This window comes from Antennarius striatus, chromosome 10, assembly GCF_040054535.1.
Source record: "Antennarius striatus isolate MH-2024 chromosome 10, ASM4005453v1, whole genome shotgun sequence".
Classification (NCBI taxonomy): Eukaryota; Metazoa; Chordata; class Actinopteri; order Lophiiformes; family Antennariidae; genus Antennarius; species Antennarius striatus.
The window spans coordinates 12,152,780-12,167,160 of record NC_090785.1 but is presented as its reverse complement, the minus strand read 5'-3'; the positions used below and the strand labels follow the sequence as shown (position 1 = coordinate 12,167,160).

The 14,381-nt window shown below is 38.5% G+C and overlaps 2 protein-coding genes across 5 annotated transcripts; one reads left to right on the top strand and one right to left on the bottom strand.

The window, feature by feature from the left end:
* Nucleotides 1–3,850: 3,850 nt before the first annotated feature.
* cdx1a (caudal type homeobox 1a) lies at nt 3,851–8,000 on the top strand. Its single transcript, XM_068326264.1, has 3 exons — nt 3,851–4,309; nt 5,709–5,857; nt 7,052–8,000. The coding sequence occupies exons 1-3, from the start codon at nt 3,976–3,978 to the stop codon at nt 7,235–7,237; spliced, it is 669 nt and encodes a 222-aa protein (XP_068182365.1). The 5' UTR covers nt 3,851–3,975; the 3' UTR covers nt 7,238–8,000.
* A 1,472-nt stretch (nt 8,001–9,472) lies between these two features.
* Nucleotides 9,473–13,257, bottom strand: LOC137602924 (uncharacterized). 4 transcript variants are annotated; one of them, XM_068326040.1, is made up of 6 exons: nt 13,126–13,257; nt 11,528–11,848; nt 11,128–11,385; nt 10,863–11,057; nt 10,639–10,740; nt 9,473–10,393 (listed from the first exon to the last, which is right to left on the bottom strand). In XM_068326040.1, exons 1-6 carry the CDS (start codon nt 13,169–13,171, stop codon nt 10,209–10,211), a joined length of 1,107 nt encoding a protein of 368 aa, XP_068182141.1. In that variant the 5' UTR covers nt 13,172–13,257; the 3' UTR covers nt 9,473–10,208. The 4 variants fall into 4 exon arrangements, with proteins under 4 accessions (XP_068182141.1, XP_068182142.1, XP_068182143.1 ...); XM_068326041.1 differs by having other exon boundaries at nt 10,639–10,725; XM_068326042.1 differs by having other exon boundaries at nt 10,956–11,057.
* Nucleotides 13,258–14,381: the final 1,124 nt, after the last annotated feature.

Here is a 14,381-nt window from a genome sequence, read left to right as displayed (position 1 = left end):
CTCTCCAATAAAAGAAAAACAGGCTCAATAAAAAGGAGGATAACGAGTGACAGAGAGAGTGAGAGGTCCAACCATGAAAGAGGGGTGACTGGCAGAGCTTTTGGTGGCCTGCTTTGGAAACAATGGAAGTCTCAGTATCTCAGGAAAATAACTTGATTCATACAATCGCAGCATTCCAATCAGGTGTGAAAGAGGTTAAACACACTGCATACTTACAGCTTTAGTCCAACCATGTTCCTTTTACGTGTACATCTCTCTTCATTTTTATGTTCTTTCTATTTCCACTTCTCACAAAAGACAACTCAACACTTTTGCTTTGTCTCTGTTCTCCACTCAATCAGCCTTCTCTCTTTCAAATACATGCACACACATGCGTAAACACACCATGCAAATATGTGTTTCTGTATTGGCACTCTCCCAAATTCTCTCCTTTCCCAGGATATAAGAGGATAGTTTGAGATTCATAACACAGCTCTGCAGCTAACGAGGGTCTTTTCTTTTCAACAAAGGGCCAGGAGAGGCAGAGGGGAGGGGAGAACAGGGGCTGAATTGGACAGTAAACATGTTCTCCACTAATTGTGAGGGTAAATCTAGAAGTCCTGCCTGCTGTAATTAGTGTGTTATTAGATAGGAGGAGAGCAACGTTACACACGACTGCCCCACCTTAACATGTATTTTGTTCTCTCTGTGTAATCGACACCTTCTTGGAAAACTGTCTAGTATGAAAGTACTTCACCAAATCTACTACTCGTGTACATTCTGCACTTGCAATACTAATTAAAGTATTCACAAAAGATAATGCAGAAGATAATTATGTAGCAGTGATACATCTTAGATTTATATTATACAAGTACCTCTCCACAAAAAATTCTTTATCATCAGGAAGCTCACATCCAGAAAAAATCAGCCGTAATTGGTCAACAGCAGTTGGCAGTAATTTCAGTCTTTACAGTTTATTCATGTTTGTTTCTTTATATGTGACAGCTTCAGAGTGGCTTAGAGATCCATTATTATATTCTTATAAACAATTTTATATCTCTCCCCAAAACATTGATTCCACTCAGATCATGTATTATAGGATGCTTGTATACTCCTATTCTTTATGCCCTCTGGTCATAAACGGTCTCTGTGTGTCTGCGGCAATTGTGTGTCTCAGTTCAAAAGAGTTGACACGAGATGTTCACCTTAGAACAGGTGTGGCTTGACTTGCTAGTGGCTTCTTCCCAAATGTTTGTGTGTGTGTGTGTGCGCACGTGTGTGTGTGTGTGGGGGGGGGGGGGCAGAACTAGCACTGAGCACCTGTTGTCTCTCCTACCTGGAGGAAGTGCAAAGCCAACTATGATGTTATAACAATTATTACCTTTGTGGGGTAAACAAGGTATTTTCTCGTAAACTCAAAACTCATCATTGTTCTTACAGGTATAACCGCTCATGAAAATGAAAATAAAGAGAAACAAACAAGCAACGATAAATTAAATGTTTCTTTGATTAAATTAGTGATCAAACAAGAAACAATATACTGAGTTTTCTTCTAGATCTTTTCTGAAAATTTGAAGATTGTTTTTTGACAACATTTTAGTTTTAGGCTGTTGTTCGGATATCTTACTAGGATATTTTCTATTTCTTCATTGGTTTTATTGAGGAAATACTAAGTTATTATAATAAGTATAGCTGACAACAATCATAAGTTACAGTTCTCTTTCAGTTGAACAGAGAACATCTTAAAAATGCTAAAACCACATCTAGAGACATCAGACAAACCATAAGCGTCACGGTGACCTTAGTTATGAGTACGAGACACAGACCATGTAATCACAACATCCCAGGGTCAAGACCGGCTGGGATTCTTTGGTGCATGTTATTCCATTCCACTGTCCATCTTCGTTTCCTGGTTGCTTTCTGTTGCACACTGTTCAAAAAAAGATATAAAACGCAAAATGAAGTACTTTCAAAAAAGAGAAATTGTGCTATTGAAAGAATGTAAGTGAGTTAAATCAACACAGTCTAGTATAGTCACCACCATCCACCTGAAAACATTCAATAAAATGTACTTACGGAAAAGTCTATCTTTGGGATAGTACATTAACCCGACGTGAATTTGCAAGAGGAAATAATGTAGTGTTGTTACAGTCACATGACCAGGTTAGTGTGTGGCTGTCATTAATGATCCTGGAATAAAGGCTAGAGAATGAACACCATCTCACGCTCAAACTGGAGTCAAGCATAGTCACACTGGCAGATCTGGTTGTTTTGTTGATCATGATGACAAGTGGTGCTTTTGTGTATCGAACAGCATTTCAAATAATATACACTCTTTCCCAGTTATTTCATGTCACTGTCATATCACTGTGGAGTTTGAGAAACATTCCCACTGGTTTTAACATTTAGTGGTTGAAGTGTTTTTCTAGATGGCAGTAGGTTGTTCGGAAAGCTTGACCATGACCGATGAAAATTTTGGGCATGTCTGGGCACCAGCAGCTCTCATTCAAACACATGTGAGCTCTTAGAATCAGTGAAAAGAGGCAACGAGTCTCTTATTAGTTCCCCATCAATGAACTTGTAACAACTCCAAGGAGACTAGTGGGTACAGTGTTTATGCTGTGTAATTTAAACTATACATCTCAATATATGCATCTCAATATATGCATCATTATTTACAGTAACCCATTATTAAAGTAAGTATTAAACATTTATACAGCTGAGGTCTGTATACAGCAAGACCATATGCCAGTTAAACTTTTTGGAAGTCTGTATATTTTGAGACAAATTATTCTGTCAAGGTTGTAGATTTTTACATGAACTAATGTGTACTTTAAATCCTTGTGTCTATATTTAAAGACACGTTGTTTTAACTTAGTGGCTATGCTCTATTGTGTTTCACATTTCGTTTTGTGATGTTTTTGATGTTGACATTGCACTTTGCTTAATGCTCAGGCCAGCAGCAATTTTCTGTCCATTATCATGAGCCTCCTTCATGTTAAGAGCTGATAGCTGTTATAGTGGATAGTTAGTGTTCTGACCGATACACTAACATGAATATTTTATGAATGTTTGGTGGACTCTGATGGAGAACGACTCACAGACAAGCTCAACAAGTGGAATATGCAGATGAATTTAAAGCAAAATATTCTGAGTGTATCAGTTTAGTTATAAATGAAAAGACATGAGGCTGAAAGGAAGTGAAATAAATTGTTCATATGATTAGAAAAAATAAGATTGTACCTACTCAAGGGTTTGAGAGAAATTGCTGGTGGTTTTTGCTGCCCTCCTGTGGAAATTCGGTCAAAAAACCTCCAGTTTCAGAGGTGATTTGGATTACCAGCAGATACAGCATATAACACTAGACCGATTTAAGAGTTTCATCTTTGTAAAGCGTTACACTATGTTAACTGACAGCTACAGGTACTATTTTACATAATGACACTTTAGGTTAAGAACAAGAATAAGAAGAATTGCAGTTCAAATTTATACTTGCAGTTTTTCCTAAACCAACCATAAATGAATGACAAGAATTGCTAGATTCTTGTCATTCATTCTGTTATTTTTTCATTATTCTCATAATTTCTCTTAATCTGACCAATTTCCTCCTCGGGACCCAATCAGTTATTCTGATTCTGATCCTTTCATACACCACAGATTCCCTTTGTAAATATCACATGACCCCTGTGCACGTGCTTACGCGTGGTCGTGCGTGTGACCTCACGTACACCCCACCTGAGTCAGTACCATCACGGTGTATGGTGGGTGGCTCTCAGGTAAAACGGTGACGTCATTGTGATACTTCTGAACTCCTTGGCAGTAAATCTATAAAGGTGTGTTGTCTAACTGCTCAGGTAGCCGGCCAGCCATAACCCTGAACCTTAGACTGAAGGGACAGCAGAGTGCCAGAGCCCGCCAGGAGCCAACAGGGAGGCCTGCCATGAGCCAAGCTGTTTGATTCACCTGAGAGCTCACCTGTCGGACGTGGACACCGGGATGTACCACTCACCGTCTTCCAGATACCCGGCGCACACTCTGTCTCTGAGCGCTCAGTGCATGGCGCCAATGTATGACTTCAGTGGTTACCAACACGTCCCTGGATTCGGTGACCCGTCCACCACTCCTTGGAACCCGGTCTACTCTCCGCGGGAGGACTGTCACTACGGGTCGAGTCCCAGCGCCGGACACATCAGCTTCTCCTCCCCGGAGCTGAGCGGCACGCCCACTGGCGCAGGAGGGGGGCCGTTCAGCCCGTACACCTTCACCCCCGGGGAGGACCTTCTGCTGTCCAGGAGGATACTGCATGAAGACATCACCCCCACCACCCCAGGTGGGACATGCTTTCTGTTTGCAGGATGCCACGGAGGCCGACGAGCCTTATGGGTAATGTAGTTCCCTTTGGACAAGTCACATTTACTGCTTGTGAAGTGGTTTGAGCACACCAGGTATCTTAACAGGCAGCAGGTCAGACTACGAAATCAGCTCTCATGACTAAGAATGGTCAAGGTCATTTTATTATGTTTAAATGTGGCATTATATATATATGTATGTATGTATGTATGTATGTATATATGTGTATATATATATATATATATATATATATATATATATATATATATATATATATATATATATATATATATATATATATATCAAGGGTTGAAAGAACAGCTGGAACAGATGTGGAAGGTTAAGGTTAATGTGGTCCCCGTGGTAGTAGGAGCATTGGGGCAGTGACCCCCAAACTGGAAGAGTGGCTCCAGCAGATCCCTGGAACAACATCTGAAGCCTCAGTCCAGAAGAGCGCAGTCCTAGGAACAGCTAAGATACTGCGCAGAACCCTCAGACTCCCAGGCCTCTGGTAGAGGACCCGAGCTTGAGGATGACACACAGATACCACCCCACAAGGGTGAGAGGGACTTTTTATATATATATATATATATATGTATATATATATGTGTATATATATATATATATATATATATATATATATATAACCCATTTATTGTTTTTGTGTAATCCTGCTGACAACAAAGTCAAACAAAATGAAAACAGAAACTCCTTGCCATTGAGCAGGTGTAGGGATAACATGGAGAACAGTAAGACGCACCTTCATAGACAGGCGTAATTTCAACATGTACCTAGAGAGATTAAGTCAGACTGACTGCACACACATATTCATCAAATCTTTTGCCTCTCCCTTCCGGCAGAATGCTGTGAGATGTTAATGCTAAGCTAACACTGGAGCCCATCAAGTCTGCAGACATGTAACTCTCCACCCTCTCTGTCCACTGGGTGGGTGACAAACAAGATAAGACAAGAGCTGCAGGAAGTCTGCAGAAGCCCGACCAAATGTCTGTCAGAGGCAAATCTTCACGCCCGTACTATGTGTGTTGGTCTGCCTCGATCGATGTTGTCACATGCTCAAGATTTTAGATCAATACCTCTGACTCACCTTTTCTGATGTGTGTGTGTGTGTGTGTGAACATGTGTGTCAATGAATAGCTGCCTGTGTAAACACCTATGTATACACCGCTTGCATTGATAAGGAGAACCGCTGATGCAATGTAGAGGGGAGACTTTACACAAGCAGTTAGCATGATTGATTCAGTTGATGAGGTTTTAAGTGGCGCCTGAACTTGATCATGGTACCAGACATCTTCATATGAGACACCAAGACTCCCCCCTGAATGAGCTGTCTGACTAAATCTTTGTTCTGTGTGATTAAGGAGGGAAAACTCGCACTAAGGACAAATACAGGGTGGTGTACAGTGACAAACAACGCATGGAGCTGGAGAGAGAGTTTCAGTACAACCGCTACATCACAATGAGGAGAAAGGCTGAGCTGTCGGTTGAACTGGGTCTGTCCGAGAGGCAGGTGAGGAGACTCCACACCAGCTAGAAGTTCAAGGAAAACAAGTCATGTAGAGGCATTTTAGAAAACACAGGGAGAAAAACAGTTGGATGAGATGCTGACATTTCTCAGAGCCCCTTTTAATAATAATAATAATAATAATAATAATAATAATAAATATTTTTTACACATACAAAAGGCAAGGAAATTGATTCATTGTACTTTGTGGATGGCTTTGTTTAAAAATACTTCCAAAATTAAAGTTGCCCTAACATTTCTTGGCCATTAGAAGAAACTGTCAATGTTAGAAGCTACTTTGTGAGACGTCATTCACGCAGTGTGCATTCAGCAGTTACTCATTCTGAAAACTAAAAATAGTAGGAATACGAACAAAAAACAAACAAAATTACAGATGTGCAGCAGTTGGCCGACATGGCTGATTGGGTTATGAAAATTGGCCTAGCAGGTGACAGTCTTAAGCTCGCATTATCACCCCCCACCCCCCTGCCCCAGCCACTTCACTTTTACAAGTTATTTCAGTTAGTTAATTTATCACATAAGGAAAAAGCGCATGCATGTTTTTTTTATCATTACATGACCATTACTTCCTGTTTTGTGAGGCAATTTCTGCCCAGACACGGATGTGTTCTCATCTGACAGGAACCATTTTTGGCTTAGGATCAATGCTGAGTAGACATTGAGTAGTAATTGATATACATTATATGAGATGAAGAATTTAAAAGCTCAAACACCTTTTTCATTGACAGGGACATGGTGTCATCTCACAAACTTGAAAAATGGAGAAAAAAAAGGTTGATAATTTGATAACAAGGTTTAATTTTATATACTTTAATTTTATATACTTTAATTTTTTTATTTTTTCTTAGTAATCCCCAAAGGGAAATTAAGAGCACTCTAGTTTTGAACAAACACATGGATATATGTTAGTATGTACAGGTCCCTGTAACACACACAAACACACACAGGGGGGCCTGTAGGCATGCAGGGGGAGGGAGTGTGGCAGGCAGCTCCTACACGGTGAGCCTCAAATGAGCAACTTGTAAAAAAGTTAACAGTGACCTCAAAGATAAGTCAAAGGAAGCGATGAGGTGATAATGCATCGTCATTATTTCCAGTACTTTATCAGCATCCAGACAAGAGGGTTGCATGATGTGTGTTTTTGTTGCGATTTCATGTTAGCATGTGTGCCCATTTCAGGTGAAGATCTGGTTTCAAAACAGACGTGCCAAGGAGAGGAAAGAGAACAGAAGGAAACTGCAGCATTCCCAGCAGGCATCCAGAACTACTCCCACCACACCTGATCTTGTTGTAACCACTGAATCCCATGCTGCTGGCAGACCCAGTGGCAACATTTTGTTGGATGCAGTATTGGAGGAGTACTAGGTGTATTTCTTAAAGAAGACATCTGAAAAGCACTTGTTTTAAGTGTTATGTTTTGATAATTTTGCCACAGAAAAAATTATGATTCACATACACATGATGTTATTATGTTGCTCCTCCTGCCTTTTACAATGACAAGCAATTTTCATCTGATGTAGTGATCGTCTCTACTGAGCTACAGCAGAAGACTGTATTGTGATGATCACCATCAGCAACAAGACACTGATTTTATTCACTTGTCACCTGCTTCAAGAACAGGATTCCAATGGCTGAAGGAATTTTGGATTTTTATCTTTCTTCACATAAAGTGATGTTGTAACAAGTGTGAGTTTTTGTTTAGTACGAATTAATATTTTTACGTATTTTAAGTAGCTGCTGGAAGTAGTTATACAGCAATGTGTTTTAACTTCGTGAGAAGATGCATCTGAAACTGAGGCAAGAGCACATAAATGCATAAGAGAATAGATGAATGAGATGGGAGTTATTCAATAGAAGGAATAAAGAACATAAATACAAGACAAAAGGATTTGAGTATACACACACACACACACACACACACACACACACACACACACACACACACACACATATATATATATATATACACACACACATTTTTTCACTGTTCTCTATTGTTGGATTGACAAACTGTAGGCTGAATGTGTTTAAAAAAGACAGCTAGAAAATAGCTACTGTGTGATTCATAATCTACAGTCTTTGTGCCAAACACTTTTAAAGTGGGGGGAAAAAACTTCCTGCTTCTGCAATCTTTCGGCACTTATTTGATATGTGTCTATAAACTGTTTAAGAAAGTATTGAACTGTGGATTGAGAAAAATTCTAATGTATGTTGGGTTGTTTTTGTTTTGTACTATAAATAAGATTTTTTCCCCCTGACCAGTCAGCCAGTAATTTTAAAATAAACCAGTACACTACCTACTTTGACCAACCAGTGTTCTGTTCAGTTGATGTGTCTATTGAAAGAATTTGTTGTTTTCTACCAACACACATTTGTATTTTCAGGTGTACCATTTTTTATCTCACATCACTACATCTGTTTCTATTCACTCTGCCACAATAGAAGTTGTAATTTCAATTCAATAATTTTGAAATACTTTTCCTGATATACTATATTGTTGTTAGGTCTTTATCTTGTAATTAATGATAAGTCACCCTAAGTTGATTTTCAGTGGAGGACTGTGAGCCCCAGAATGAAGAATTGACCCCAAAGACTGTCTTTGTTTCGTAGCCAAATGCCTTTGGCATAGCAACTTTACATCACATGAGTGGGTCACGACAATGACATAGTCACCTGATTTTTATGAGGGATAAAGTAAATGTTTAATTTTAGGTAAACAAATCTGTCTACAGTCTATCTATCAAATTGATCTATAAATCTATCTATAGTTTTTACTCCTTTGCTTTCCTATTTTACGTTCTAAATAAAAGTAAAAGGCTAACCAATGAAACAATACATAACTATTGGATATGTGATTTACATATCATATTTATGAGGTGGCAAAGGGATGCTGTATCATAGGATCAGTTTTATTGCACTACATCTGTCCTGTGTAAATAATTTACTGTAGATTATGTCAGTCTGATGTTTAAATGTGATTCGTTGGTAAGGCTCATCTGAAAAGAGAAGGTGATAGTGGCTGTTTAAGGTCACTACAACTATCATGATCCATAAACATCAGGTTTATGTGCATGGTTCTCAACCTTTAGCCTCAAGCTATCAAACCAAATCAATCAACCTCTGCCTCGATTAAACTCACTTCAACACAAGCTGCTGTGTAACCTTAAATAAGAGACCTAAATTCTTATTCTATGATCTGATAGGATTCCTCTATGTCACATTGTCATTGATTATATGCTAAAATATGATATCATATTTAGAACACTGAATATGTTCCTCTAAGTTACATATACAGTACATAGCCTAAACTTTAGGGTATGTACTTACTTTAGGGCCTAAAGTAACACAATCATCGAATGTCCTGTGTTTAGGAAGTCTTAACAATCACACCTCAGAACCAATAAACCAAGTTTTAAGCAAGAAATGCATTTCCATTAAAAAGCAGAAGTGTTAACACCATGAGAACAGCATTCTCTCTGTCGACTTCCTCAGAGCTATTTTTAGACCAGATAACTAAAGGAATGCAGCTGAGACTGATAGAAGATTAGTTCTCAGACCTTCAAGAAATCCACCAATACATGTGCATATCAATTGATTTATTTACCCTCAAATGATCCATCATCCGTGGTTTGATAAACATATTTTGATTTAAATAAAGACATCATTACATTTACACAAGACTAAATAATGATTTATTAAATAATAAACTTCATTACCTTGACATAAAGTACACTGATTGTATTTAACAAAATGTTTCATGTCGACCTATCATAGAAGATTTAGAAAATAAATGTAAAGACAATGTTATTTTTAAAAGTTCTATTATTATTATTTGGAATTACAGATGTAGATTTTAAACCATGAAATAAACTAAATGTCCTTGTAAATTAGACAACATTGCTATTTTAACATCACAAGGACATCAAATAAAATCTAAAGACTGGAGGGACATTTACAGACATCGTATAAAAATACGTACAAGATATGAAGTCAAACACAACAATGTTTAAAAATAGCAGTGCCTGATGTATAAGGGGCTATCTGGTCTGACTGCCAACTCAAGGTGCTTTACAGCCCTAACATTCGTACCATCGAACGGACCACTTGCTCATTAGGAGCAGTTAACATTCACACACCAGTGGAACAACCACTAGGAGGTTGGGATTCAGTATCTCATTCAAGGATTCTTCAACATGTCAGCTGCAGGTTTGGAGATAGAATCACTGACCTTCTGATAAGACAAGGACACAGTCTCTTTACCATGGATCCACAGTCGTCCTGACAGACACGTCCTCATCTACCTCCACTTTGGTGGAGTTCGTAGAAATGCTATGTATTACTTGGCTACACGGACCTGAGCGTACACATGGTTGTCGCTCTTCTGGTCAGCAGTCTGTCGTGGCTGACCTTTAAAATTGACGAGGGTGTACTCCACTTCATTCTCTGCTTTTGGTGTTATTTGTCTGCGATGCTGATCCATGATTCCAACATTGGCATACATCTCCTGTTTAGTTTTTTGTGCTGCAGAGCAAAAAAAGGAAAGGCGACACGAGCATAACCTGTTTAATTACTGCAAATATATCATATACTGTATATATATATATATATATATATATATATATATATATATATATATATATATATATATATATATATATATATATATATATATATATATAAGTTTGGCATTTTGGTATTGATCATGTCAATACAGAGCAAACTGCAGGTCGTATTTTTTCAGGGAAAGTAGTCATTTTGTTTTGTACCTTTTCCTTTATTGTTTTGTCTCTTCCTATGCACACAGATGAATGCTACTCCACCCAAAAGGAGAATCAGAAGTGCGGTGAACAAACCTATTAGCAGGGGTTCTGTTTCAGTCACAAAGACCAAAGAGACACACAGACCTTCAAGTCAGCAAACATTACAGCTTTTCAGAGACAGAATGAAAGACAGGAGAGGTGACCAGTGTATCAACATAGTTTTCACTTACTGAACCATGCAGCACCTGTGATTGATCTTGTTTGGTTGGAGGATGTGAAATTAGTGGAGGGTTTATTTGACACAGTGATGTCAGTCTCCTTACCCCCAATAATAGTTGTTGGCAGTTCATTACACTGGGTGTTGTCAGCTTCACGCACCCACTGTGATAAGTGTGTCCCATTCAACAAGGTGCAGTTAATAAAGCCTAAACAGAAGACATGTGGTTAATTATCAGTGACACAGTCATCAAACCATCTGTTCAGGTTTTCACTTACTGCAGCTGGCTATTTTCTCCACCTTAAAGTCACTATTAATGTGATTTCTGACAGTACAGACCAGTCGTCCTGAGACCCCTTGTTTCAGAGTGATGCTGTTAGTCTCCTTGTTTCCTGAGAGGAGCTGAGCTTTTGTCAGATTGTATCCATCCAGCGTCCAGCTGTACAGCGGACTGTCTCCTTCCTTGGAGGAGCAGGACACTCTCATCTCTCCCTCGGACAGACACTCAGAGACCAGCGTGACAGAGGACACAGGAGCTGAAGGAGACACAAATGGCTGTTGGTGTGGACACAGTCTTGGTCAACAGTACATGTTCAGTCAGCATTATAGATGTATGGAAAACATAGTGTAGTTATGACAGAAAAGTTTTGTATTACTTAATTCAACAAAAATATTTACCTTGAATGGTCAGTGAATGAAAAATTGAGTTTATCTGCCTTCCCTCAGAATTATGGCATTTCAGAGTATATTGACCCTCATCGGTTCTTCTCAGTTTGTTGATTATAAGTGTTCCATTATCAGGTGTGAATGAGGCTCTACTTGATATTTCTGGGAAATAAATTTTGTTAAACCAATGTATTACTGTTTCTGTGTTATTTTTTATCCACTTGAAACGATTTATTCCTGAGGTGCTGTTCATCAGACGGAGAACCACAGTTCCTCCCAAAGCTCCATTACAATGACTTCCATTCAGCCTGAATTCACAGTAAGTTTCAACACCTGTAAAAGGAAAGTTATGAATTAGTGGTTTGATAAACCTCCAATAACACTTCAGAGATTTACACTGGCTGTTGTAGAGATGCGCATCACAGAAAAGGTGAAGTTTAGCGACTCGGGTACTATAGATTTTTTAATTAAGAAAAATAATCCAGTCATCCAAATATCATGAACTTCTGTGTTTTATCACAGAATCCCCACCTATATATTTGAATAAGCTCACTTGAAAAGTCTCACGCTGTCATGCTGTCACCAGCTCCACCCAATACCTGTCAATCAAGCACCCAACCAATCAAGGCGCCTGACCACGGCGCATCTGCCAGAAGGAATCATATGAACTAAATGGTGTAAGGCATCTGCTATGTTAGGAGAAGAAATAACTATACATGGACTTCCCAGTTAACATAATTTTAGACTGTCATAACTTTTGCAACAATTCCAGCAATCAATGTATCCAAAATGCTCCTCAGCATCTGACAAAAATGGTCTTTAAGGAACTACATACAGTTCTGTTCATGTAGTCAGCTAACAGAACTATCACTTCTCTAAAATGTGTTTTCCACTTGCTCTTTTGACCAGTGCCTTTTCCTTTAACATTAGCTCCTTTCACAAACTCATGATTAATTAGCTTTCTTTCTCCAGTTGGCCTGCTAACATTCATCTATGGCTTCGCAATGATCGTCCAGTGCAATCCATGATTTGCCAACACAAAGTCGTTACATCACCACGTTGATTTTGGACTACGTTGGGTCTGCTTGGTTTATAATACCAATATATTTGTTTTTTATATGTTTGGTATGAAGTCTGATATTATTGTTTTATTGTGGATTTCCACTGGTTCCCGCTAGTGTTATTTAAGAAAAGATATTCCCTGAGCTGCTAAATAGTATTATATTATAATAAGAATAAATTTGTATCATCTTAAAACTATATTCTAAGGAAATCAAGCTAATTTGAGTTGAGAGTAATTTCACAATGACTTTGTTTTTGCCGTTGCTGTTAGACATCTGTAATTTCAGAAAAATGTTTGTAGAACTATTTGAATAAACACTTTCAAACTGCTGAAGTCAGATGATTCATAAAATTTATCAATAAAAATGGTAGTTTACTCAGAAGACACACCCGGCATCATGTCTACATGATTTGCTTGATGCTGTTACTAATATTTATGTCTATGCCATAGTCATGATAACACTTCAAACAAGATCTGCAACACACCTCATCCACATATTCTTAAATCTAGTGTAACTGTTACTAATATAGGAAGTTAAACCACTCACCATGGCAGATAAGCAGCATCAGAAATGCTCCAACCACAGCCTTCATGTCTCCCCTATGTGCGGCTGGCCCACTCAACAATTCTTTGCAAATTTTTATGCTTCTACCAAATTCAAATATGCACGCCCTACCATGAAAGCTCAAACAGACTCTTGATGTTTTTATCATTTGATGGGAAGAGAAGAAACAAGGAAGTGTTATCAGTTTTACTTCCCTTTTCTCAATAACCAGAAGGCTAGCTTGGGTGCGAGCGCAACAGATGGAAAACATTTCTCTGACTGAAGGAGGGTTTGAGACTGACAGCTGGTATTTGCATTTTTTTAATGTTTGAAAATTAACAAGGAAATAACGAGAAACTCTTATGACTGTCAATGGCTATCATCATATGTTACATCGTATCTCTGGTCACTTAATGAATGACATGTTTAGCCAGAACTCATTTAAAGGCAGACTGAATCAGTAAAGTCACCAAGTTATTGAACAACTCACATACAGTACAACAAAAAGATGTTTGGCACCTAACCAAACCAGTAAACAATGGAGAGCAAATAGTAGTAGTAGTTGGGGTGGGAGGTGTCCATAGTGACGCTGCATGCCTTCCTGTTACAACCCAGCTCATACGCCGAAACAAGAAATGACAATGCACTCAAGTTGGTTAGATTGATGAACACTTGTTCAATGAAAAATAAAAAATCCTAAACAAGAAAAATCTCAAAAAGAAGGTGTAACAGTATGTTCACTTGCAGCGGTCCAAGGTACTGCCAGTCCTGACACTGGTAGCTACTCGGTAGCCTCGCACAAGTTCATCTTTGACCACTGGCTAATGACTGTATTTTACTCATGGCTCCTGATTGTATGCATTATGCACCTTGTGATTTCATCTGCCCACTTCCACACTAATAAAATCTGTTCATCTAATTTCAGTCACTTGCACTGCATAGCATCAACTCAAACGACACTGCAACTGTAATGAAAGAAACTGACACCTTCAAGCCCTTCATTGATTTAAAAATTTGACTTTTGAATTTAAGATAACAGGCAAGTTGTCACATGGTTTTCTCACAGAAAGCCCATGGTCTACATTGCTGGTACTAACCTTCACACTGACTCAAATTTTTGTCTTGTTGTTCACAAATGTGTAAACTGAACAGTCTTCTTTTCTTCATTATTAATATGCCAAATGTGTGTTTGTTCGATGCTCAGATGTTCAGAGAGATGTGAACATAAGAGTGAGGAAACGCTGCAGATGACTAACAGG